Source organism: Heptranchias perlo, chromosome 13 (genome assembly GCF_035084215.1).
Source record: "Heptranchias perlo isolate sHepPer1 chromosome 13, sHepPer1.hap1, whole genome shotgun sequence".
Taxonomy (NCBI): Eukaryota; Metazoa; Chordata; class Chondrichthyes; order Hexanchiformes; family Hexanchidae; genus Heptranchias; species Heptranchias perlo.
This window is the reverse complement of record NC_090337.1, coordinates 16,089,887-16,115,745: the sequence shown is the minus strand read 5'-3', so window position 1 is coordinate 16,115,745 and position 25,859 is coordinate 16,089,887. Positions and strand designations below refer to the sequence as shown.

Genomic DNA, 25,859 nt, shown 5'->3' with positions numbered 1-25,859 from the left:
GTACTCCATTATTGCATCATTGCATTGTAAATGCAGGCTTTCAGTTTCTGCATTGATCAGAATTTCCTTTTCAAATTCCCTTAAGCCCTTAATTATGGTGGAATGTTTACTTATGGTAGTTGGAGCTAAGTTTTTGTATTTTCCTCTTTTCAAACCTATTACTCTGCCAGGTAAAGGGTCTGTGCCATAGGATTCCTCTTGATCTGAGTTGCCTGAGCAATGAACTGGGCTGTACTGAGGATCCTGGAGAGTTACAAAATAACCAACATAACTGCATGAATATTTAACTGTAAATTTAAGTTCCCCCACTAAGGTCTTGACTTAATTTAAATAGGCAAAAATTTGGTGCTTTTTTACTGCAATAGAAATTGTTACATAGAGTTACATAGAATGTACAGCACAGAAACAGGCCATTCGGCCCAACAGGTTCATGCTGGTGTTTATGCTCCACATGAGCCTCCTCCCTCCCTACTTCATCTAACCCAACAGCATATCCTTCTATTCCTTTCTCCCTCGTGTGCTTATCTAGCTTCCCCTTAAATGCATCTATGCTAGTTGCCTCAACTACTCATTGTGGTAGTGAGTTCCACATTCTAACCACTCTCTGGGTAAAGAAGTTTCTCCTGAATTCCCTATTGGATTTATTAGTGACTATCTTATATTTATGGCCCCTAGTTCTGGTCTCCCTTGCAAGTGGAAACATCTTCTCTACGTCTACCCTATCAAACCCTTTCATAATCTTAAAGGCCTCTCTCAGGTCACTCCTCGGTCTTCTCTTTTCTAGGGAAAAGAGCCCCAGCCTGCTCAATCTTTCCTGATAGGTATAACCTCTGGGTTCTGGTATCATCCTAGTAAATCTTTTTTGCACCTTCTCCAGTGCCTCTATATCCTTTTTTATAATATGGAGACCAGAATTGTTCATAGTACTCTAAGTGTGGTCTAACCAAGATTCTCTACAAGTTTAACATAATTTCTCTGCTTTTCAATTCTATCTCTCTAGAAATGAACCCAAGTGCTTGGTTTTCTTTTTTTATAGCCTGATTAACCTGCATCACTACTTTTAGTGTATCTGTACCCTCAGATCCCTCTGCTCCTCTACCCATTTAGCCTCTTATTATCCAAGCAGTATGTGGTTCCCTTATTTTTCCTACCTAAATGTAATATCTCACACTTATCTATATTGAAATTAATTTGCCAATTATATGCCCATTCTGCAAGTTTATTAATGTCTTCCTGTATTTTGTCACAGTCCTATACCCCCCAATTTGGTGTTGTATGCAAATTTTGAAATTGCATTTCCGATCCCCAAGCCCAAATGTTAAAGGGAGATCCAACAGTTTTTAAAAATTCTGAAAGATTTTAAGAGGGTTCATGTTGAAAAATTGATTCTACTAGTTGGCAAAATCAGCAACTAGAGAGGATAAACTCAAGGTTATCGCTAGAAAAATTATGAGGCAGTTAGAAATGGGATATTGTAATATGGCTATTGTGCAGAGACTATAATTTTTTATTTAAAGGGAACAGGGGTGGACTGGATCCCCCCACCAAAAGGGTGCGGGATTCTTCAGGATTCTCACAGAAAGGGGGGGGTGAGGTGCCAATAATATGGTACCATTCAAGGAGCACTCGGGGAATTGGATAAATGTTTGGAAAGGAAGAATATAATTGGATAAACGAAAAGGGAGGATAATGGAATTAGCGTCGATTGTTTCAGTTGAGAACTAGTTAAAGCAGAGGCACAATGAGTGGATTGGATGCTTCTTGTGCTGTTAAAACTATGAAATTCAGCTGGTTTCTTTTTATAATCACTAGAGAAGATCGGCTTCAAATAAATTAGCCTACTGATGAGAAATGCTTTACTCTGCCCTCCTCCAGAGTTTGTAATATTTGTATTCTATTTTTAAGTTTTTTTTCTCTTTATCATCTCCTCCTTCTGTTGGTTCTCTGTGAAAATGGCTGTGGCCTTCTTCGTGACATTGTTGTACCATGTAAGAAGTCAGTCTTGCCTAAAGGGAAATATGTGTGACTCCTGTTTCTGATACCATAGTGAAGGCAGTTGTTATAGAGTGTAGCTGAGAGCATCACATGTACTATATGGGAGCTTGAACCTACGACCTCTGCAGTGTAAGAAAGTGCAAAACCACATAGCCTGTAGGCTATATTATAAATTTTAAGCTTCAATGTGTAGATGATATTTGAACATTTCTTTCCCTTGTCTATACAGAGTTTTCCATCAGATGAAGGATGGCCTTTTGCAAAGTACCTTGGAGCCTGTGGGAGAATGGTGGCTGTAAATTATGTAGGCAATGAACTTTGGAGTTTCTACAATGCACCCTGGGAAAAACGAGTAGACTTGGCCTGGCAGCTGCTGGAAATCGCTGAACAGCTCACTAACAATGATTTTGAATTTGCACTCTACCTCCTGGACGTCAGCTTTGACAACTTTGCTGTTGGATCTCGGGACGGAAAAGTCATCATCATTGATGCTGAAAACATAATCGTGGCAGACAAAAGATTAATCAAACAAAGTAAGTCTTTTATTCATGTCTCAGTTCAAAAAATAAATTGCAATTCATTGTTATCCTCTTTTGATTTCTTGTAACGGTGGCTAATACAGTTTTTTTGTGAGTTACCTGGAGCTGGCAAAACATTTCTCAGTGTGATGGTTTACTTTTTAAGATGCGGTTATTGCAGATGTGTTTATCGTTGGATTCAAAAGAAAGACCTATGTGGGCAGTTCTGTTGGCATGCTGAATAACGTTTTAACTTGCATTCAAGAATGCACTTTTCCAGAGTTGAATTATTACTGGTAATTTATTTGCTGTAAATGCAACAGTTTTTTTCTCATAATACTGGCAGTTGTTCACCAGATCCCATCATATTGCAGCTGAGAGGTATGAAATTGGACAGATTGATGCTGTCCAGATCTGCCCTTTGTGCCACAAACAATGTAATCACACACACTTACCCAACCTATCCAAAATGACCAATAAAAAATAAAATCACACAATCAAGCAAAATCAAGTACCTTTCACAGAGTCTTCTCGCAGTGGGAGAAGACAGTAAATTGTAGCCAAATATTCATAAGCGTCATTATTATAAATCAGTGAAATGTACAAAGTTGGATCAATGCAGGGTAATGGAGCTATTATTGGAGGAATTATTATGATTTGATATAGTCGATATGTAATTACATTGGTTGCGGCACAATGGGGTTATCAGGGCAGGTCTGTAATTATGGAACCAGTGTAATTTCTCATTAAAATAGTAACAAAAATATTCCTGCATCATTGACTCAATATACCCCAGTTAGATCTATAAAATTCTACTGGGCACTGTAACACGGCTGTCATAAGATTCAAATGAATTCTATAAACTGCTTGAATTCTGTCCTGAACTTCCTTAATGTGTTGTACTCTAATCCAGCTATTCTATATTTATTTAGGTTCAAATACTTTAGAGCAAGACATACTGACCAGAAAGATCCCAGTCTGTGATGAGTTAGCTGATCTCAGATGAGGCAGCAATTGGAGAACTAGTTATTCTTATTGCCCATGTGCTTGGAAAGGGGAAAATCGCTATCCAGTGACTCCTGCTGGAAAGTGCGTGTGTTTAGATGTTGGGTGAAGGTAGGATCAGGCTCAGGTGTGATATTGTCCTTCGTGATACCCTCTACACCTGATTAGTGTATGTATCTGTTGTATAATGTCAAGGCTCATACATGAAGAGTTACCACTTGTGCATAGTACTTGGCTGGTGGCTGTTGCTGCCTGTGGAGCTGTAATCTAGTAAGAGTTCGCACTTTGAGGGGGAAAGGAAGAAAACCAAGAATACACTCTCCCCAAAAAATAACTTCCGGAAGTGCCTTTTTGTTATCAAGTAGTGGAATCCGTTTAAAAATCACTGTTGTGGGGAAATTGCCATACATCCTGTCTGGAAACCAAGACGTGGCACCTGCATTTTAAGTTTGTTTCGTATCTGATTTTCACCAAACTCAATAAGAACTCCTCTGTCTCTTTTGGAAAATGAATTAGCGAGAAATCTTCAGTAGATTTGATCAATACATTCTGTTTATATAGGTAAATAACTTTTTAGTAGATTTTCACCAAATTTAATAAGGAATATCAGATTTTTGGTTTGTTTGTAAAGTACATAGTATAAATGTACTTCCATGTTTGTGTTTAGAAACATTGCCATTACATCTTAATAAATTACAAAAAATGTAATCAAACATCATCACCTCATTGAATATTGAGGGCTTAGAAACAAAAGGGCCAAACAATGACCTGTCTGTGCATCCTGTCAGAAATCTGATTAGAGCTCCTCTGATGGCTTAATGAACAAAGGCATGGCAGTACTTTTTAAAAATTCGTTTAAAGGATGTTGGCGTCGCTGGGAAGGCCAGCATTTATTGCCCATCCCTGAGCCATTAGGACCAAAAGCTCCCATGTTCAGTTCTCGATCTGTGTTGAGTTAGCTATCTTGGCTGGGGCAGCAGTTTGCACAACAATTGACCTCAATGCTCCTAGGCTAGGGAGAGGAAAAAACAATAAGGATGCCTACTCCTGATCACTATTTAGTGATTCTTGATGGAAAGTGCCTTTATATCTAGGGGACTAGAATACAAGGAGGTAGAAGTTATGTTACAGCTATACAAAGTCCTGGTTAGACCACACCTAGAGTATTGTGTTCAGTTCTGGGCAACTGCACCTTAGGAAAAATATATTGGCCTTGGAGGGAGTGCGGCGTAGATTTACTAGAATGATACCTGGACTCCAAGAGTTAAATTACGATGAGAGATTACACAAACCATTGTTGTGTTCCCTGTAATTTAGAAGATTGAGGGGTGACTTGATTGAAGTTTTCAAGATATTAAGGGGAACTGATAGAGTAGATAGAGAGAAACTATTTCTGCTGGTTGGGGAGTCTAGGATTAGGGGACATAGCCTAAAATTTAGAGCCAGGACTTTCAGGAATGAAGTTAGGAAACACTTCTACATGCAAAGGGTGATAGAAGTTTGGAACTCTTTTCCACAAATGGCAGTTGATGCTAGTTCAATTGTTAATTTTAAATCTGAGAATGCTAGATTTTTGTTAACCAAATGTATTGAGGGATATGGGGCTAAGCCGGGTATATAGACTTAGGTCACAGATCAACCATCATCTCATTGAATGGTGGAACGGGCTTGAGGGGCTAAATGTCCTACTCCTGTTCCTATGTTCCCTTCCTGGTCCCCATGCTAGTTGAAATTGTAAATGGTTCTCTCTCTTCAGGTACAGCCCCCTCTTTTTCATAACTGCTGTTATTATCTCCCTCCTCAAAAAAACGACCCTTAACTCTGCTGTCATTGCAAACTACTGTCCCTTTTCTAATCTTCCTTTCCTCTCCAAAGCCCTTGAACGTGTTGTTGCTTCCCAAAGCCATCTTTCCCGCAACTCCATATTTGAATCTCTCCAATCAAGTTTTCGCTCCTGCCACATCACTGAAGCAGCTCTAATCAAAGTCACAAATAACATCCTCTGTGACTGTGATCCTGGTGCACTATCCCGTGTCATTTTCCCCAACCTCTCTGCGGCCTTTGACATAGTCAACCACAACAATCTCCTCCAGTATCTGTCCAGCTCAGTGGGACTGCACTTGCTTGGTTCCACACTTACCCATCCAATCGTAGCCAGAGAATCCCCAGTAATGGCTTATTTTCCTATCCTTGCATCTTTACCTCTGGAGTCCCCCAAGGATCTATTCTTGGCTCCCTCCTATTCCTCATCTAATTGTGCCCTTTGGCGTCCTCATCCAAAGATATGGGGTCAGCTTCCACGTGTACTCATTTCTTCCAGTTAAACTTTGGGATGATCAAAGTCGTGGACTTTAGCCACAAACTTGAGGAGGGGGACGATGACAGCAGTTACAAAAGGGAGGGGGGCAAAACAGAAATGTAATTTACTGCTTTTCTGAAAGTGCTGTATTTCAAATGGTCCCCGCCACAAACTCCATTCCCTATCCACCGACTCCATTCTTCTCCCTGGCCACTGTCTGAGGCTGAACCAGACCGTCCGCAACTTTGATGTCCTATTTGACCCTGAGATGAATTTCCAACTCCATATCCGCTCCATCACCGAGACCGCCTATTTCACCTCCGTAACGTCGCCCGTCTCCGCCCCTGTATCAGTTCATGCTGCTGAAACCCTCGTCCGTGCCTTTGTTACCTCTAGACTCGACTATTCCAATGCTCTTCTGGCCGGCCTCCCACCTTGCACCCTCTGTCAAATTGGGCTCATCTGAAACTCGGCTGTCCATATCCTAACTCACACCAAGTCTCGTTCACCCATCACCCCTGTGCTCGCTGACTTACATTGGCTTCCGGTCCGGCAACGCCTCGATATTAAAATTCTCATCCTTGTTTTCAAATCCCTCCATGGCCTTGCTCCTCCCTCTGTCATCTGTCAGCTCCTCCAACCCTACAAGATCTCTGCACTCCTCCAATTCTGGCCTCTTGCGCTCCACCATTGGCGGCTATGCCTTCAGCTGCCTAGGCGTTAAGCTCTGGAATTCCATCCGTAATGCTCTCTACCTCTCCTCCTTTAAGACACTCTTTAAAACCTACCTCTGTGACCAAGCTTTTGGTCACCTGTCCTAATATTATGTGGCTTGGTGTCAAATTCTGTTTGCTAACACTTCTGTGAAGCGCCTTGGGACGTTTTAATACATTAAAGGCATTATATAAATGCAAATTGTAGTTGTTATTTTGATTGCTTAATTTTTTACAGGTTGTGATTGCTCTCTTATGGTTTTGAAATTTATTTTGGTTGGTTTTCCAAAATCAGATAGCATATCATTATGCAAAAAAGTAGCACTTCAGACTCGGATGCTAGGATTTCAGATAGCAGACACAAGTTAATATATGGATACATGTTTCAGTTTGTAAATTCTATATATAGTGAACTTAAAAGTTAACCAGTTGTAAGGCAATTATTCAATCTATGTTCTCACAACGTCATAAAATACCACGAACTTCACACTTGTGGTTTATGACATCATTATTACCTCTTTATGCAATAGGTAGCAGTGGAGCTCAGTTTCAGTTTTACTTTTTATAGTGATCATAACCATAATGTACAGAATGAGTAGCTAAAATCTTTATGGAGCCCATTTCTTTTTTAACTTGTTCATAAAAGAGCAGGTTTCCTGGAAGTGGTAGGATTAATGAAATTCCACTGTCTCCTGATTGTAGATTTTTTTTAGCATAACATGATACATAACTATTCGATACTCTGGAAAATGGAAGTGAAATTGGCAAGTTGTGCCCAGAATGTGCCCAACACTGCGCTAGTTTTGCCGAGGTGAAGTTACAAACAAGTTTGCACACAAACTCATTAGCATAAGCCCGAACATAAAATCTCCCGTGAATCAGCGTAATCAAATATAATTTATTTGTAACTGGAACTGAGCCAATGAGGCCTCAAGGTGCTAGGGTGGGGTAGTACAAAAGGTTAAAAAAATCCCTCTCAGAGTGAGGCTGGAGACCACAACGTAAGCAACACTTTTCTCTCTGTTTAAATTAGTTGATGACTTCTGCAGCAGCAGGGCAGACTTGTGGCTTCAATTGACTGCTCGTCAGGTGATTAACACTGGATTAATGTGGCCACGGGTGTGTGCCTGTGTGGCTGAGAATGGGCACATTGTGATGACCTCCCTCCGAATGAGCGCTATCGGCGGAAACTGCATGTTTTGGCTACAATGTACTCTACAATACATATTAATCAGATATGTTACTTCTGCCAAATAACTGGTAAAGCCACAACTGAAGCCTCTAGACTTGAGATTTTACGTTATTGTATGACGTGATTTAAAATATTTTAGTATGTACACCGTTGAAGTTTTTAAAATGTTTTGCATAGAATTAGGTTAAAATGTATGCAGAGCTGTAAAAGATGCAGATCTACAGTAGTGCTTTTTAAAAAAAAATTCAAATATTGAAAGTGACCTGACTTTATTTGAGTTTACAAAAATTCTATTACAAAAATGCTTGCACAATGTTGTGTGAGGTGGTTACATTTTGAAATTTCACTTGATTTTTGAGTCAACACTATTGTGGTTCTGCAAGGGTCAACTTTATCTTTGGTGCCTTTCCTTTTTCAACTGGGGATCTGAGGCATATGATTTCAGCAGAGGATTAAATATTTATTACAGCCATGAATAATACAGAAATTTGACAGCCTTAGTGCAAGCCTTTTAAAGTGTATGACATGTGAAACAGGAGCTTTCGGCTATTGCAAAGAGACCTGAGTGGGGTATTGGAAAGTCCCTACAGTTTATGGTTTTTAATTTTCTTTTAAAAATATGATTTGCCACCAAGTTTTCATGCCTTTTGTTTCCAAGTTCTTGGAGTGTTATATCACAAAGCATTAACTTTAATGCTATCTCAATTCATGAAACAATATCCATTATTATGCTGGTGGGAGAATTGAGAATGAGTGATCATTAATTGTTTTACAGCATGTTTCTTTCTATTACATACATACTTTCATTAACAGCATTTAATTTTATATTCTGTTTCTGTATTTCAGTTGTACTGAATCTCTTCGCAATCTAGATATGATTTAACATAATTTTAGTGAAACTTAAGTAAATTTAACTCAATTTTTGCTATAAGTATACAAACTAGCAAAGCCTGTTTATTTTGACTAGAGATTGACCTTATTCTGGTCATGGTGTTTTACACATCACAAACGTCCCCTGCAAAAATCACACCTACAGTGCTCAATGATTTCTAGATACACATGCAATTTCGTTGCATTTACAAACTATCCCTGATAATTCCAAGTCATTTTTTGTGCTTAAAAAATGTAATTATCCAGTCATTCAAATTAAGCAGAATAAATAACACAGTAAGGTGGGAATTCAGTGTTCAAAAAATTTTAATTATCAGATAATTCAAATTAAACAACTTTAAATTAAGAGTAGTCTGTAAACTGTCTCAAGGTACAGCATCAGGGTGTATCTGTTTAATCTGGCATTTCTGATTGTACAACTTTAAAGTAATCCTGCATTTTATATGCATACGTTCATTAAGATACACATGATCCAAATCAATTCTGATATGGTTAAAGGATAAATGAGGAAAAAGTAAAAAGTGTCACTGTGTTAGCTACAATTGAGGATGAACATAAGCTTCGGGAATACTTTTACTTATTATTTCTTCTTCCTTACTCACCCCCTGCTCTGAAAGCCTAATAATCTCCTAACAATGCTTGGCACAGGACTAGAGGCTGCAGGCATACTGATGCCTGGTAATTTACCTGTCTCAGAACTTCCACAGAGCCTGGTAGAATCTGCCAAAATATGGGATCTGCAACATTAGATATCAAAGTAGATGTTTGCAGATTTCAGGATAAGTTTTATATTTTTAAATTAAAACAACATCATTAATTTTTTAAAATCTAGCATAGAAACAGGCTCAGCTAAAGATCACAAGATAAATATGGATGAGGAAGGTCATCTTAGCTCATCCACCCCAACACTTTCCCTATTGCAATATCCAATTAGTTCTTAAATTAAGTCAGGTTGCTGCCTCTGCAGCTGTACCTCAAAGTCCATTTTATGTGTTGATCATTCTTTGTGAAGAACTTTTTCACATCATCTCCTAAATTTGCCTTTTAATAGTTTAAATCTGTATCTCCTTGTCATCCTTATGCAATTTAATTTGCAGTAATAGTCTGTATTTACTTTTTCCGTGCCATTTATCATCTCTGTCTCATCCTTTCAAAGCTGAAATGTCTAATGTTTCCGGTCTTTCCTTAGAACTCAGATCTCTGATACTAGGGATCAGCCTTGTAGCTTTTCTGTGAACTGCGTCCATTGCCTTTGTGCTTCAGTGACCAGAATTAGATACAGTACTCAAGATGTGATCAGACTGGTGCACTGTGCAATTTGAGCATGACATCCTCTGACTTATACTGCTATATACTTCAGCATTCTGTTTGCTTTGTTGATTAGTGCTCTGCATTGGTTGAACATGTTGAGTTTGGATCTACTAAAACCCCTGGATCATTCTTAGCTATTTCAGTTCATGAAGTATTAATGTTGCCCATTCTTACAGTTGTCCATATTAATTTTGATCCGCCATTGATCTGCTTACTTGCATATTTTGTCCAACACATTTTATATTTGTTGATCTACCTCCTTAGAATCAACTGTCGCTTTTAGTTTGGTATTATCTGTAATTTTTACCAATTTGCATTGTATCTGAATCCAGTTCCTTCAAACGAGAGCCAGATCTATTTCTGGCTAGAGCAGAGATCACCTCATATGAAAGGTAGGTACTGTATAGCATTAATCAGGGTCAAAGTGGTCACCTGAACTTGTTTTGATTGCCTAAAGAAAGAGAGGAATTTTCCAGATTTTTTCCCCTAACTTTTTTTTATTCGTTCATGGGAGGTGGGCGTCGCTGGCAAGGCCAGCATTTATTGCCCATCCCTAATTGCCCTTGAGAAGGTGGTGGTGAGCTGCCTTCTTGAACCGCTGCAGTCCGTGTGGTGAAGGTTCTCCCACAGTGCTGTTAGGAAGGGAGTTCCGGGATTTTGACCCAGCGACGATGAAGGAACGGCGATATATTTCCAAGTCGGGATGGTGTGTGACTTGGAGGGGAACGTGGAGGTGGTGGTGTTCCCATGTGCCTGCTACCCTTGTCCTTCTAGGTGGTAGAGGTCGCGGGTTTGGGAGGTGCTGTCGAAGAAGCCTTGGTGAGTTGCTGCGGTGCATCCTGTGGATGGTACACATTGCAGCCACAGTGTGCCTGTGGTGAAGGGAGTGAATGTTTAGTGTGGTGGATGGGGTGCCAATCAAGCAGGCTGCTTTGTCCTGGATGGTGTCAAGCTTCTTGAGTGTTGTTGGAGCTGCACTCATCCAGGCAAGTGGAGAGTATTCCATCACACTCCTGACTTGTGCCTTGTAGATGGTGGAAAGGCTTTGGGAAGTAAGGAGGTAAGTTACTCGCCACAGAATACCCAGCCTCTGACCTGCTCTTGTAGCCACAGTATTTATTTGGCTGGTCCAGTTAAGTTTCTGGTCAGTGGTGACCCCCAGGATGTTGATGGTGGGGAATTCGGTGATGGTAATGCCGTTGAATGTCAAGGGGATGTGGTTAGACTCTCTCTTGTTGGAGATGGTCATTGCCTGGCACTTGTCTGGCGCGAATGTTACTTGCCACTTATGAGCCCAAGCCTGGATGTTGTCCAGGTCTTGCTGAATGCGGGCACGGACTGCTTCATTATCTGAGGGGTTGCGAATGGAATTCAACACTGCAATCATCAGCAAACATCCCCATTTCTGACCTTATGATGGAGGGACGGTCATTGATGAAGCAGCTGAAGATGGTTGGGCCTTGGACACTGCCCTGAGGAACTCCTGCAGCAATGTCCTGGGATTTGTCTTTTTTTCCCCCTCTCCCAGGAGATTACATGGCTTTCAGGTGGGGTGGGGAGTGTATATATTGTGATGCACAAGGCATTGCAGTTGTGTGGGACAGGCCGGATGGACCAGTGGGTCTTTTCCTGTCGGTCATTGTTGTATGTTCATACTCATTGACTAAATTAGAAACAGTCGTGGTTCTAATGCTGATCCCTGGAGCATCCCACACTGCAACATAACTCCTCCAACAAGTACCTGCTGTTTCCTATCCTTTAACCAGTTCCTTATTCATTATCAAGATTTTCCCTGAATTCCCACAGCTTTAAGGAAATTGGACATGAATTTAGATTTGAGGTTAGGATCAGATCAGCCATGGTCTTATTAAATGGTGGAGCAGGCTCGAAGGGCCGATTGGCCTACTGCTGCTCCTATTTCTTATGTTCTTTAAGTTTAAATGTTAGCTTTTCATGTAAAATTTTGTCAAAATCAACATTAGGTTCATAGTGTATAGGAGAGGAGCAGAAAACCCGTGATAATCTCAATCTCAATCTTGATGAGAACACCTGAACAGCAAAATGGCTAAAATCTGTGTAAACAATGTGTTGTACAAGAGAGAAGTTGCATCTAACAGATATCCTTGAGCCTTTTATGCAAAGACTTGAATAAATTATAATTTAAACAGTTTAATGCTCATATGGCTAAGGGCTTGGAATTGATCCTCCCAGAAAATATTCCATATATTGAATAGCTGAATTTTTGGGGTCCTCATTTTCCTCCACTTTGTGGACAGTCATTATAGAACAGATCGTACTAACTCCAAGTGCTGATGCCTCCTTAGAAATTCTCCTTACTTACCCTGTTGCACACTCCTTGGTGATCCAGGTACTGTTGAATTCTGTGCCCATGTAGAAGGGTGTCTGAGAGAATGGAGTCATAGGGAATACAGACGTATTAAATGGCTGTCAATGTATGTGGCATTTTAATCATGTGTAAGGGAGACATTCCTTTAGTCAGGTTAAGATCCATTTAACCAGTGTTGTGGTCACTTCAAAGGCCAATTTAGATAGATTATTCTAACACACCAGAAATATTTATGGGTTTATGCGTACACACTCAGTAGTGAAGGTGCCCAGAATGCTCACACTCACATGGAAATTGCCTTGATGCCACTTCAACTATATTTTCTGTGTAGCCTGTTCAGGCTCTTCTACCTCTAAAACTCTGGTGACATAGGTCAACTATTCCGATTAGAATTTTAATTTTTATTGTTTTTGTTGAAGTGCAATTGATTTAGAAAATCTTGAACCTCCTTGATTCCATTTTGATGCTATCTTTTGTAATATGGTAAGATTACTTAATGTCCTACAGTTCTAAGATGGTGTCAAAGTAAAAGACAATAATGTTATAAACGTATTCCACTCAAAGTTCTTTAATATGCACCCTAAAATTCTGTTCATTTAACTGCATTGCAAAAGAATGATGGTATCACATTCCTGACAATTAGAACTTTCAAATTCTTTCACATTTCACATTTTGTATCCGTTGCCCAGCTCCAATCTTGCACTTATGTTGTAGCAATGTTACCAAATTCACTGCACAGACATTTATATTTTTCAGCATTAGGGCCATTTGCCAGTTTCTGTCAAGATAATTAATCCTTTAAGATCTTTCTGCAAGTTTAATTGCCTTTTCCACAGTTTGCCATCCCACATATTATAATCTGTTATTTGCACTAGATGCTTGTATACTTGTTATGCACTTAGCTATTCCAATGTGTTCTAAATAATGTTTACAGAAAGTCAGATTATAAATGTAGAATTTTAAAATTATTGGGTCAATCTTGGGACAGCACATTTAGATGTACTGTATAGCTTGCTCTGGATGTAAATTGCTATATTTTGTTTTAATGGAAGGGAGGAAGGAATCCATCAGGACATCCCAAAGCGCTTCGCAGCCAATGAAATACTTTTGAAGTGTAGTCACTGTGTAATGTAAGCAAATGCGGCAGCCAATTTGCACTCAACAAGGTCCCACAAACAGCACTGAGATGAATGATCTGATAAACTGTTTTTAAAGATGTTGGTTGAGGGATAAATCTTGGCCAGGACACGGGGTGAACTCCCCTGCTCTTCTTTGAATATTGTAAACAATTTTACAACACCAAGTTATAGTCCAGCAATTTTATTTTAAATTCACAAGCTTTCGGAGGCTACCTCCTTCCTCAGGTGGATGCACTATTCTTTGAATAGTGCATCCACCTAAGAGAAAAGGCAGAGCCTCGGTTTAATGTCTCATCCGAAGACAGCATCTCTGACATTGCAGCACTCCCTCAGTACTCCACTGAAGTGTGTCAGCGTAGATTATGTGCTCCAGTCTCTGGAGTAGAACTTGAACCCATGACCTCTGACTCAGAAGTGAGAGTGCTACCACTGAGCCAAGGCTAACACATGAAGTCATGAATGAGTTATGGTTACCTCAGTTAAGCAAGTGGTAAGCCGATTCCAAAGGGACTTGTTCAGACTGTAGTTTCAATGTAAATGCTAGTTTCACTGCTGCTCACTCAAATGTACTCTTTCAAATACCTTTAGAGTCCAGTCAGGTTTCATTACCATAGCTGTACTACCCTCAGGAATTACATTTCTGCAGTTCCTACTCCCTTTACTTTAATGCATCATTCTCTCCCTGGCTGTGCCCAATCGACAAGTTCTGAATTGTCAATGAGAAACAAAATGCACGAGGCTGTACAGCATCATTCTCTAAGCAATAAGGCACCTATTGTGATTGGAAATCATGGGATCCCCAAATGTTGATTTTCATTTCTTCAACAGTGGAAAAAAACGCAACAAATTCTGTAGTTATGGATTCTTCATAATATCTTTATAATTTCTATCATTGGAATATTTTGTGATAATGTAAAAAAAAATATGTAAGTTGCATTGAAATTCCACCCATGTTCTTTCCTACTCGCTTGAAGGTGACATCTCATGCTAGGGTGTGGTGTCGGGAATCATTCTATACCTCAGCTAAAAGTTTCTATTCATGTGTGAACATGTACAGTGAATGTCAACCGGTTTCTGACTACAGGGGACATCACAGCTAAGCTCGATTCAGTTCTCCCCTGACATTCACACAAGCATACTTTCTAGCAGAGATTATTCGATGATCATCAGGATTGAAAACCCTGCCTGATTTAGGGTCTTTCCCCCTCCCTAGCTCACCAACGTTGCTTTGGCTGCGATCAAATAATTCAGCATAGACGAAGGAACAATCCTCGACTGTATAACTTCGTACCATATCAGTAGTGCATTTACTACATTGTAATGTGTTCAACCAATAAATCAGTGAGGGAACCCTTGAAATCCTTGTACAAAGGGAGAAGTGTATGCGGTATTGATATACTACTGTCTGAAGTTAACTAGCATTCTGATTTGCAACAACCTTGTACGCTTCTCGTCATGGTATAAGTTAATTGCATCTTTTTATTGGGTTGGACTTTCAGCAGTCTGTTTTTAAATATAAAATTTGTAATTTGTTACTTTTATCTCCATTTAGCTTGAGACTGTCATTATTAAGAAATGATAGAAAGCAATTACAGGCATTACTCTGAAATCCTGTGGCACAATCCTCATTTGCATTATATTAATCCTCTACTTTGTGCCCTGATGATTTTATTGCTGATTTGTTAAATCTACTACAGGACGTTGCCTTCTCTTTTTAGAAACCCTCTTTCCTTTTATAAATCGCTGCTGTTTCTGTGATGCTCAACATGTCCAATCAATGCAAAGCAGCAATCAACAAAGCAAATAGAATGTTGACTTATGTAGACAAAACAGTCAGAGGAACTTGTGATCAAATTGTATAATTGTCTGGTCAAACTACACCTTGTGTATTGTTTCTAATTCTGGTCACTGAAGACGGAAAGGAGACACTGGAAGAAATGCCCAGAAGAGCCAAGAGGCTGATCTCTAATGTCAAAGATCTGAATTATGAGGTGGAGATGCCGGTGATGGACTGGGGTTGACAATTGTAAACAATTTTACAACACCAAGTTATAGTCCAGCAATTTTATTTTAAATTCACAAGCTTTCGGAGGCTTCCTCCTTCGTCAGGTAAATGTTCAGGAGCTCCTTGAAGCCTACGCATTTATACATCACAGAACAATACATGGTGTTTACAGACTGCCCCTGCAACTGCCCGTTGCCAAGGCAATCACCGTGTTCAGACAGAGAGGTGTCACCTGCAGAACCCCCGAATACACATTCAACAAAAAACAAACAGGAAAAAAAAACAGAGAGAGGCAGAAACATCCGGAAGGCAGAGAAAGCCAGCAAATGACCCATTATATTAAAAACAGATAACATTTGTTCGCTGGTGGGGTAACGTGTAGCGTGACATGAACCCAAGATCCCGGTTGAGGCCGTCCTCATGGGTGCGGAACTTGGCTATCAATTTCTGCTCGACGATTTTGCGTTGTCGTGTGTCTCGAAGGCCGCCTTGGAGTACGCTTACCCGAAGGTCGGTGGATGAATGTCCATGACTGCTGAAGTGTTCCCCGACTGGGAGGGAACCCTCCTGTTTGGCGATTGTTGCGCGGTGTCCGTTCATCCGTTGTCGCAGCGTCTGCATGGTCTCGCCAATGTACCATGCTCTGGGGCATCCTTTCCTGCAACGTATGAGGTAGACAACGTTGGCCGAGTCACAGGAGTATGAACCATGCACCTGGTGGGTGGTGTCCTCTCGTGTGATGGTGGTATCTGTGTCGATGATCTGGCATGTCTTGCAGAGGTTACCGTGGCAGGGTTGTGTGGTGTCGTGGACGCTGTTCTCTTGAAAGCTAGGTAATTTGCTGCGAACGATGGTCTGTTTGAGGTTGGGTGGCTGTTTAAAGGCGAGTAGTGGAGGTGTGGGGATGGCCATAGCGAGGTGTTTGTCCTCATTGATGACATGTTGAAGGCTGCGGAGAACATGGCGTAGTTTCTCCGCTCCGGGGAAGTACTGGACGACAAAGGGTACTCTGTTGGTTGCGTCCCGTGTTGGTCTCCTGAGGAGGTCGATGCGATTTTTTGCTGTGGCCCGTCGGAACTGTCGATCGATGAGTCGAGCGTCATATCCCGTTCTTACTAGGGCGTCTTTCAGCGTCTGTAGGTGTCCATCGCGTTCCTCCTCGTCTGAGCAGACCCTGTGTATTCGCAGGGCCTGTCCATAGGGGATGGCCTCTTTGACGTGGTTAGGGTGGAAGCTGGAAAAGTGGAGCATCGTGAGGTTGTCCGTGGGCTTGCGGTAGAGTGAGGTGCTGAGGTGCCCGTCTTTGATGGAGATTCGTGTGTCCAAGAAAGAAACTGATTCTGAGGAGTAGTCCATGGTGAGCTTGATGGTGGGATGGAACTTGTTGATGTTATCGTGTAGTCTCTTTAGTGATTCCTTGCTGTGGGTCCATAGAAAGAAAATGTCGTCGATGTATCTGGTGTATAGTGTTGGTTGGAGGTCTTGTGCAGTGAAGAAGTCCTGCTCGAACTTGTGCATGAAAATGTTGGCGTATTGAGGTGCGAATTTGGTCCCCATGGCTGTTCCGTGTGTTTGGGTAAAGAACTGGTTATCGAAGGTGAAGACATTGTGATCCAGGATGAAGCGGATGAGTTGTAGGATGGCTTCCGGAGATTGGCTGTTGTTGGTGTTGAGTATTGATGCTGTCGCAGCGATGCCGTCATCGTGGGGGATACTGGTGTATAGTGCCGAGACGTCCATCGTGGTGAGAAGTGTTCCTGGTTCAACTGGTCCGTGGGTACTGAGTTTTTGTAGGAAGTCTGTAGTGTCGCGACAGAAGCTGGGGGTTCCCTGTACGATGGGTTTCAGGATGCCCTCGATGTATCCAGAGAGGTTCTCACACAGGGTTCAGTTGCCTGATACGATGGGACGTCCGGGTGTGTTGGCTTTGTGTATCTTTGGGATACACAAAGCCAACACACCCGGACGTCCCATCGTATCAGGCAACTGAACCCTGTGTGAGAACCTCTCTGGATACATCGAGGGCATCCTGAAACCCATCGTACAGGGAACCCCCAGCTTCTGTCGCGACACTACAGACTTCCTACAAAAACTCAGTACCCACGGACCAGTTGAACCAGGAACACTTCTCACCACGATGGACGTCTCGGCACTATACACCAGTATCCCCCACGATGACGGCATCGCTGCGACAGCATCAATACTCAACACCAACAACAGCCAATCTCCGGAAGCCATCCTACAACTCATCCGCTTCATCCTGGATCACAATGTCTTCACCTTCGATAACCAGTTCTTTACCCAAACACACGGAACAGCCATGGGGACCAAATTCGCACCCCAATACGCCAACATTTTCATGCACAAGTTCGAGCAGGACTTCTTCACTGCACAAGACCTCCAACCAACACTATACACCAGATACATCGACGACATTTTCTTTCTATGGACCCACGGCAAGGAATCACTAAAGAGACTACACGATAACATGAACAAGTTCCATCCCACCATCAAGCTCACCATGGACTACTCCTCAGAATCAGTTTCTTTCTTGGACACACGAATCTCCATCAAAGACGGGCACCTCAGCACCTCACTCTACCGCAAGCCCACGGACAACCTCACGATGCTCCACTTTTCCAGCTTCCACCCTAACCACGTCAAAGAGGCCAACCCCTATGGACAGGCCCTGCGAATACACAGGGTCTGCTCAGACGAGGAGGAACGCGATGGACACCTACAGACGCTGAAAGACGCCCTAGTAAGAACGGGATATGACGCTCGACTCATCGATCGACAGTTCCGACGGGCCACAGCAAAAAATCGCATCGACCTCCTCAGGAGACCAACACGGGACGCAACCAACAGAGTACCCTTTGTCGTCCAGTACTTCCCCGGAGCGGAGAAACTACGCCATGTTCTCCGCAGCCTTCAACATGTCATCAATGAGGACAAACACCTCGCTATGGCCATCCCCACACCTCCACTACTCGCCTTTAAACAGCCACCCAACCTCAAACAGACCATCGTTCGCAGCAAATTACCTAGCTTTCAAGAGAACAGCGTCCACGACACCACACAACCCTGCCACGGTAACCTCTGCAAGACATGCCAGATCATCGACACAGATACCACCATCACACGAGAGGACACCACCCACCAGGTGCATGGTTCATACTCCTGTGACTCGGCCAACGTTGTCTACCTCATACGTTGCAGGAAAGGATGCCCCAGAGCATGGTACATTGGCGAGACCATGCAGACGCTGCGACAACGGATGAACGGACACCGCGCAACAATCGCCAAACAGGAGGGTTCCCTCCCAGTCGGGGAACACTTCAGCAGTCATGGACATTCATCCACCGACCTTCGGGTAAGCGTACTCCAAGGCGGCCTTCGAGACACACGACAACGCAAAATCGTCGAGCAGAAATTGATAGCCAAGTTCCGCACCCATGAGGACGGCCTCAACCGGGATCTTGGGTTCATGTCACGCTACACGTTACCCCACCAGCGAACAAATGTTATCTGTTTTTAATATAATGGGTCATTTGCTGGCTTTCTCTGCCTTCCGGATGTTTCTGCCTCTCTCTGTTTTTTTTTCCTGTTTGTTTTTTTGTTGAATGTGTATTCGGGGGTTCTGCAGGTGACACCTCTCTGTCTGAACACGGTGATTGCCTTGGCAACGGGCAGTTGCAGGGGCAGTCTGTAAACACCATGTATTGTTCTGTGATGTATAAATGCGTAGGCTTCAAGGAGCTCCTGAACATTTACCTGACGAAGGAGGAAGCCTCCGAAAGCTTGTGAATTTAAAATAAAATTGCTGGACTATAACTTGGTGTTGTAAAATTGTTCTGAATTATGAGGAAAGACTGGAGAGACTTGGACTTGGTACAATGGTTGTACTGTCACTAATGAGTCAGAAGGCCATGGACCTCAAGCTTCACTCCAGAAATTGAGCATCTAATCAAGGCCAAAAGCTCAGTGCGGTCCTGAGAGAGTGTTAAATTGTCAGAACTGCCATCTTTCTTCAAACGAGAGAGAGTGATCAATACATGGAATGGACTTCTGGATAGAAGAAACATTTAAGAGCCAAATAGATGTTGCATTGGAGGATTTTAGGGTTTCTCTGGAAGGATGAATTAGATGGCCCATTGTAATTATATTGTGATCTCTCCCGTCTTTTATGAATGGATTACATCTTACATGTTATCTGCAGATGATATACTATTCAAAGTTCATTATTTATATATTTCAGTTCTCTTGTCTGTTTTGCTTTTAAGTTACTGAAGCTCACCTGGCAGGTTAAAAGTATATTGCATCTATTGCCTTTATAGCTGCAATGTCGATTTGTCAGCAGGAGACATCTATTTGATCATGTGATACAATGGCAATCATCATGAGACTGGGCATATACAATTAATGCATTCCTCTTTAGTCATGTGGACAACAACTTTTATTTATATTGTGCTTTTAATATAGTTATTGACCCAAAGCATTTCAGAGAGTAAAAACAAATGGCAAGCAGTAGTAGAAGAGTTGGGAAAGATGATCAAGAGCATGGCCGAAAAGATAGTTCTGAGGAGACTCTCAAAGAAAGGACTCTCACCTCTGAATCAGAAGGTTGTGGGTTCAAGTCTCACTCCAGAGACTTGAGCACACAGTCTAGGCTGGTACTTCAGTGCAGTACTGAGGAAGTGTACGCTGTCGGTAATGCTCTCTTTTGGTTGAGATGTTAAACAGAGACCCCGTCTGCCCTTTCAGGTGAATATTAAAAAATCTCATGGCACTATTTAAAAAAGAGCAGAAGAGTTCTTGCCAGTGTCCTGACCAATATTTATCCCTCAACCAACATCACTAAAAACAGATTATCAGGCTGTGCGCCAATTGGCTGCCGCGTTTCTGACATTATAGCTGTGACTACACTTCAAGAGTACTTCTTTGGCTGTAAAGCGCTTTGGAACGTCCTGAGGTTATGAAAGGCACTATATAAATGCAAGTTTGTCCTTCTTTCTTTTAAAAGCCAATAATTGGGAGTTCAGCCTGAAGAAGTTGGCAGAGGAAGGGCAGGTTTTGTAAATGAGGTTGAGAATTTTGAATGTAATACATTGGGTACAGGGATTATGGGTGAACAGGATTTAGTGCAGTACAAATGCAGGTGACAGAGGTTTGAACAAGTTGCAGTTTGTATAGGGTGGAGCTCAGGAGGCAGATGGTGAGGGTTTTGGAGAAGTTGAGTTGGAGGTAATAAAAATGTTAATGGTTTCAGTGGCAATGGGGTTGAGATGGACAGTGCTGCAGAGATGGAAGTAAACATTTTTGGTAATGGATAAAACATGGGATTTGAAGTAGAGTCCAGGGTCACACAAGACAAGGAAGTTGAATACTATCTTGGTTCAGCCTGATAATGAGTCGGTGAGCAGGATAGAGTCGCGCAAGGATACAGAGTTTTTGGCAGAAGTCAAATAAGAGGGTTTTGGTCTTCCTAATGTTCATTTGGAAAAAGTTTTGGCTCATCCGTGACTTGATGTTAGATAAGCAACCTTGGTGGCACTGGGCTAGTCATGGAGACCAGGGTGGTAGTGGAGAGGTAGAGTTGAGTGTAGTCAGTTTATGTATGGAAACTGACGCCAAACATATGGGAGATGTCTCTGAAGACAATATGTAAAAAAGGAGGAAAAGGATGTAACCCTGGAGTAGCCTTGGAGAAACCATTGCTGGAAATGTGCTGCCTAAGTTAGTTAGGATAGATAGAGGTGCAATCAAGTAAGGTTGATCACATGGTGATTGAGCATGGGGGAGAGGAGGTGTATGGAAGATGGCAGTTCATTTAATATTGTGTGTTAAATACTTGACAATTATTTATTTTTTCTCTCAAGGCACAGTTTTGTCATTAAAGTTTTTTTTAAATAACATCATGTATGTGGCTCTATTGGATACAATACCCGGAAAGGTATTTAACATCATGATGAATAGGATTAGTGATGCTGCACACTATAGAATGCATGAAGAACAAATTGGGTTTAGGAATGGAAAATCTTGCAATGAAACAAATATTTGTACTCAAAATATTCTAGAGAAAGCTGTGAATAAATTGGATGTTGGCTTCAACATTAACTCGTTCGATTTTGAAATGGCCTTTGGTAGCCTTGATAGACCTACTACAGTCTGGAAGATTTTACACTATTGCAGGTTTACCCAGAAATACATAAACATCATTAAGGAACTCTTTAATGAAATGGAAGTGGCCTCTATACTACCTCAGGCAATCAGAAAATTAAATGGAACAAGCAATGGATGCCACTTACAGTGATGCAATTAGAGTCACAAAATTCCGATTTACTGTAGAGATTGAAGTAAGTTATTACCATAGTACCAATCTTTACTTAATAAAAATAAATAAAATCTCGCAAATTATCTGCACTATTAGACTGGGACTGGTTAGTATTATGTACGGTATGCTGCCTTTAAAACTCTTACTCCTTCCCTCCCCTGCTCCAGTAAGACTCAGTATCATTCCTATGTTTTTCCTTGCATTTTATAGTGATTTCCAAGATGATTTTAAATACTGGAGCTCTTATCATAATGTAAATACATTCGTCAGCACATTGATTACAAATCATTACAGAAAATGTTACTGTTCTACTAGTCCCAAATTGTGAGTTCTGGATCTTTGAGAAGAAAGTCTAATTTATACAGCATAGCTTTCTGCTTAGTATACTTAGTGAATTCTTCCAGAGAAAAAAAATCCCAGACTCTAAGTTGAAGGCTTTAGAGTTCTCATCTCATACCTATTGAAAGTCCAGTAATTAAACTTCAGATGGAATGCCCCCCACCCCCACTCTTCTCCCCCCTCCCCCCTCCCCCAGCCCCGATAGCTCAGATGGGACATTCGTGTCTGGCTACTAACAACAAACTATAAATAAATTTGATCGTTAAATTATTGACCGGAATTTTAATGAGATCTTGTATAAATACCTTCAGCTTTGCTAGGATGCTCTGCGCTAACCCAGATCTTCAGTTCCTGGGATTATTCATTTAAAATTGACTTGATATTTTAACAAGGGAGCTAATGGAGATCTAATTTAGTGCAATACAAACCCCGGTAGATTCACTTCAGGAAACTTTATGGGTTCAATTTTGAAATGGTGGTGGGTTGGCAGTGGGGGGGTGGGGGGGGTGGTGAAGGTGCGTGTGGCAAACCCGAATTTAAAAAAACATACCTTTCCCGACGTGATCACGATATAATTGATGGTGGTTAAAATTCTTTCCGGGTTTCGCGCCAGGCTGGCTGCCGAGAGGAGCTGCAACGCCGAGATGGTGGGGGGGAGAAAGTGTAAAGTACCTTAAGTACCTCAATGAGGTACATTTGGTTCTTTAACTATCATCCCGCCGGCTTTAATTGCCGGCGGGACTTCTGGATTCGGGAAGTGCGCGCACACATAGGTGCGTCTATGGGAAACTCGGAAGTCGCGGGGTTGGAGCCGGCTTCTGAACCCGCTGGGGATTTTTGCCATTTTCACAGCCCCCCCCCGCCCCCCCCCCCAAGCACGCACCCGCAATTTAATTTTAAAATTGAGCCTTATATGTAGTACAGAATGAGTAGAGTCTTGAAAGGTTTCAGTTGGCTTCTGAAATTTGTGGCAGAGAATTTGAGTCAAGAGTATGAAGCTGTAATCACAATTCTGGTTTTGCTTCTTTCAGTTTCCACTGCAACTGTAATGGGGTGAATCTACCCACATTAACTATTGGGGAACTTGATGACATAGTAATTAAATAATATAGTTCTTTATCACGTGGAAATGATTCAAAGCACTTGACGCAATAAATTATTTTATGAACTGCAGTGACTATTGTTGCATAGGCCAACAAAATGAAGTAGATTTAGGATTAATGAATCCGATTGTTCTCCACAGCAGTAAAATACAAAACTTTTCAAGTGCACCTACTTCCAGGCTTGAGCTGTGAAGTAAGAACATGTGTGGATCAGAATACTAAAGAGAAACTGTCTGCCATTGTACCAAGTGATGACCAGTGCAATCTGTTTGTAAGATCATTTTTAAATATTTGGGATGTCAATAGTATTTGAAAAATGGAAATGTTTATGCAAGTGAAATAATAATTGAATACATTGTCACTGTAGGATTAATGTAGTGTTGATAATGTTTCTGATAAAGGAAAGCAAACTTCAGATTAAATGAAAATGTTGAAACACTGGGCTATCCACATTAATATAGGTGTACCACTGGATGCATCTGCTTAGCCACACGACTGCTGTAATTGCCAGCCTGTGCCTTGGACTAGTGGTGAACATAGCCTTGGGAGATCTACTAGTTATTATAAACACGAAGGTAACAAAAGCACTTAGGAAGACAGTCAAACTTTTAACAACAAGGCAGCATTTGACCATGTGTGGCATCAAGGAGCCCTTGTAAAATTGAAGTCAATGGGAATCAGGGGGAAAAGTCTCCATTGGCTGGAGTCATACCTAGCACAAAGGAAGATGATAGTGGTTGTTGGAGGCCAAACATCTCAGCCCCAGGACATTGCTGCAGGAGTTCCTCAAGGCAGTGTCCAAGGCCCAACCATCTTCAGCTGCTTCATCAATGACCTACCCTCCATCATAAGGTCAGAAGTGGGGATGTTTGCTGATGATTGCACAGTGTTCTGCTCCATTCGCAACCTCTCAGATAATGAAGCAGTCGATGCCTATATGCAGCAAGACCTGGATAACATCTAGGCTTGGGCTGATGATGGTAAGTAACATTCGCGCCAGACAAGTGCCAGGCAATGACCATCTTCAACAAGAGAGAGTCTAACTACCTCCCCTTGACATTCAACGGCATTACCATCACCGAACCCCCCTCCCATCACCGAACCCCCCCCCCCATCAACATCCTGGGGGTCACCATTGACCAGAAACTTAACTGGACCAGCCACATAAATACAGTGGCTACAAGAGCAGGTCAGCGGCTGGGTATTCAGCAGCGAGTGACTCACCTCCTGACTCCCCAAAGCCTTTCCACCATCTACAAGGCACAAGTCAGGAGTGTGATGGGATGCTGTCCACTTGCCTGGATGGGTGCAGCTCCAACAACACTCAAGAAGCTCGACACCATCCAGGACAGAGCAGCCCGTTTAATTGGCACCCCATCCACCACCTTAAACATTCATTCCCTCCACCACTGGCGCACCGTGACTGCAGTGTGTACCATCTGTGTGACTGCAGTATGTAACCAAGGCTTCTTCGACAGCACCTCCCAAACCCACGACCTCTACCACCTAGAAGGACAAGGGCAGCAGGCGCATGGGAACACTACCACCTGCACGTTCCCCCCCCCAAGTCACACGCCATCCTAACTTGGAAATATATCGCTGTTCCTTCATCGTCGCTGAGTCAAAATCCTGGAACTCCCTACCCAACAGCACTGCAGGAATACCTTTACCACACGGACTGCAGCGGTTCAAGAAGGCGGCTCACCACCACCTTCTCAAGGGCAATTAGAGATGGGCAATAAATGCTGGCCTTGCCAGCGACGTCCACATCCCATGAATGAATAGAGAAAAAAAATTGTAATAAGTAGTCAAGATACAAATGTTTAGATATGGAATATCAAGATCCCTCGGGTCTATCTTGGAGCATGCTTGGAGAATAAGCAATTTGTGGAGCAAATTAGGTGTAAGGAACGTAGTACAAAACTAAAAGAAGGGCCTGAAAGAAAAGGAGGAAACCATCCAGCTACTAAATAAGATGGAGAATAGTTTCTTTGTCATAACCGGTTTACTAATATCCTTCAAGCAAGGGAACCTGCCACTCCTACCCAGTCTGACCTACATGACTCGAGTCCCACACTACCTGATTGACTCAATGCCCTCATGGTAACTTGGGATGGGCAGTTAACACTGCCTTACCAGTGTTGCCCATATCCTCAAAAAATCTCTGTATTTGGGGGAGAATTTTACTTTGTTTATTTTTTTTTCTTGTGCACAATTAGAAGTCCCAACAGGGATGCCACTTGTGTTTCATGTAAAATTCATGACGTCGTCACTAAAGTATTAATTAAATTAGTTGCTGGAAAGCTTACTAATTGTTGCAGTCATCGATTTGTGGTTTAAAATAGTTTTGCTTTCTTACCAACAAATTTGTCAAATTTCAAGATCTCCTTCCAACTTCCAGTTCCAATTGGTCCAATTACTTCAAAGGTAAGATAAGATCAATCTAGTTAGTACAGTTGGAGTCACAACATTAAACAGAATAAATTACTGGCAGGGGGAAAACTTTCTTGATCTTGGTAGGCACAGGACAGCACCCTACTTACACTACCCTCTCTATGGATGCATTATATTGACCATAAAATTAAGACTAGCCATTTGTATCAATCCATGCAGTAATCCATGAAAGTTGCTCAGTGGAATATCCCAGAAATCCAAAGTGGTAAAGCTA

At 41.8% G+C, this 25,859-nt stretch overlaps 1 protein-coding gene across 3 annotated transcripts in view; it reads left to right on the top strand.

The window, feature by feature from the left end:
- The window catches only part of dipk2ab (divergent protein kinase domain 2Ab), a 253,383-nt gene that overhangs the window by 140,387 nt on the left and 87,137 nt on the right, over window positions 1–25,859 (top strand). For all 3 annotated transcript variants that reach the window (XM_067995033.1, XM_067995034.1, XM_067995035.1), the window contains exon 3: window positions 2,225–2,528. In XM_067995033.1, the coding sequence (XP_067851134.1) occupies window positions 2,225–2,528 (304 nt within the window). The remainder of the gene's footprint in view (window positions 1–2,224; window positions 2,529–25,859) is intronic.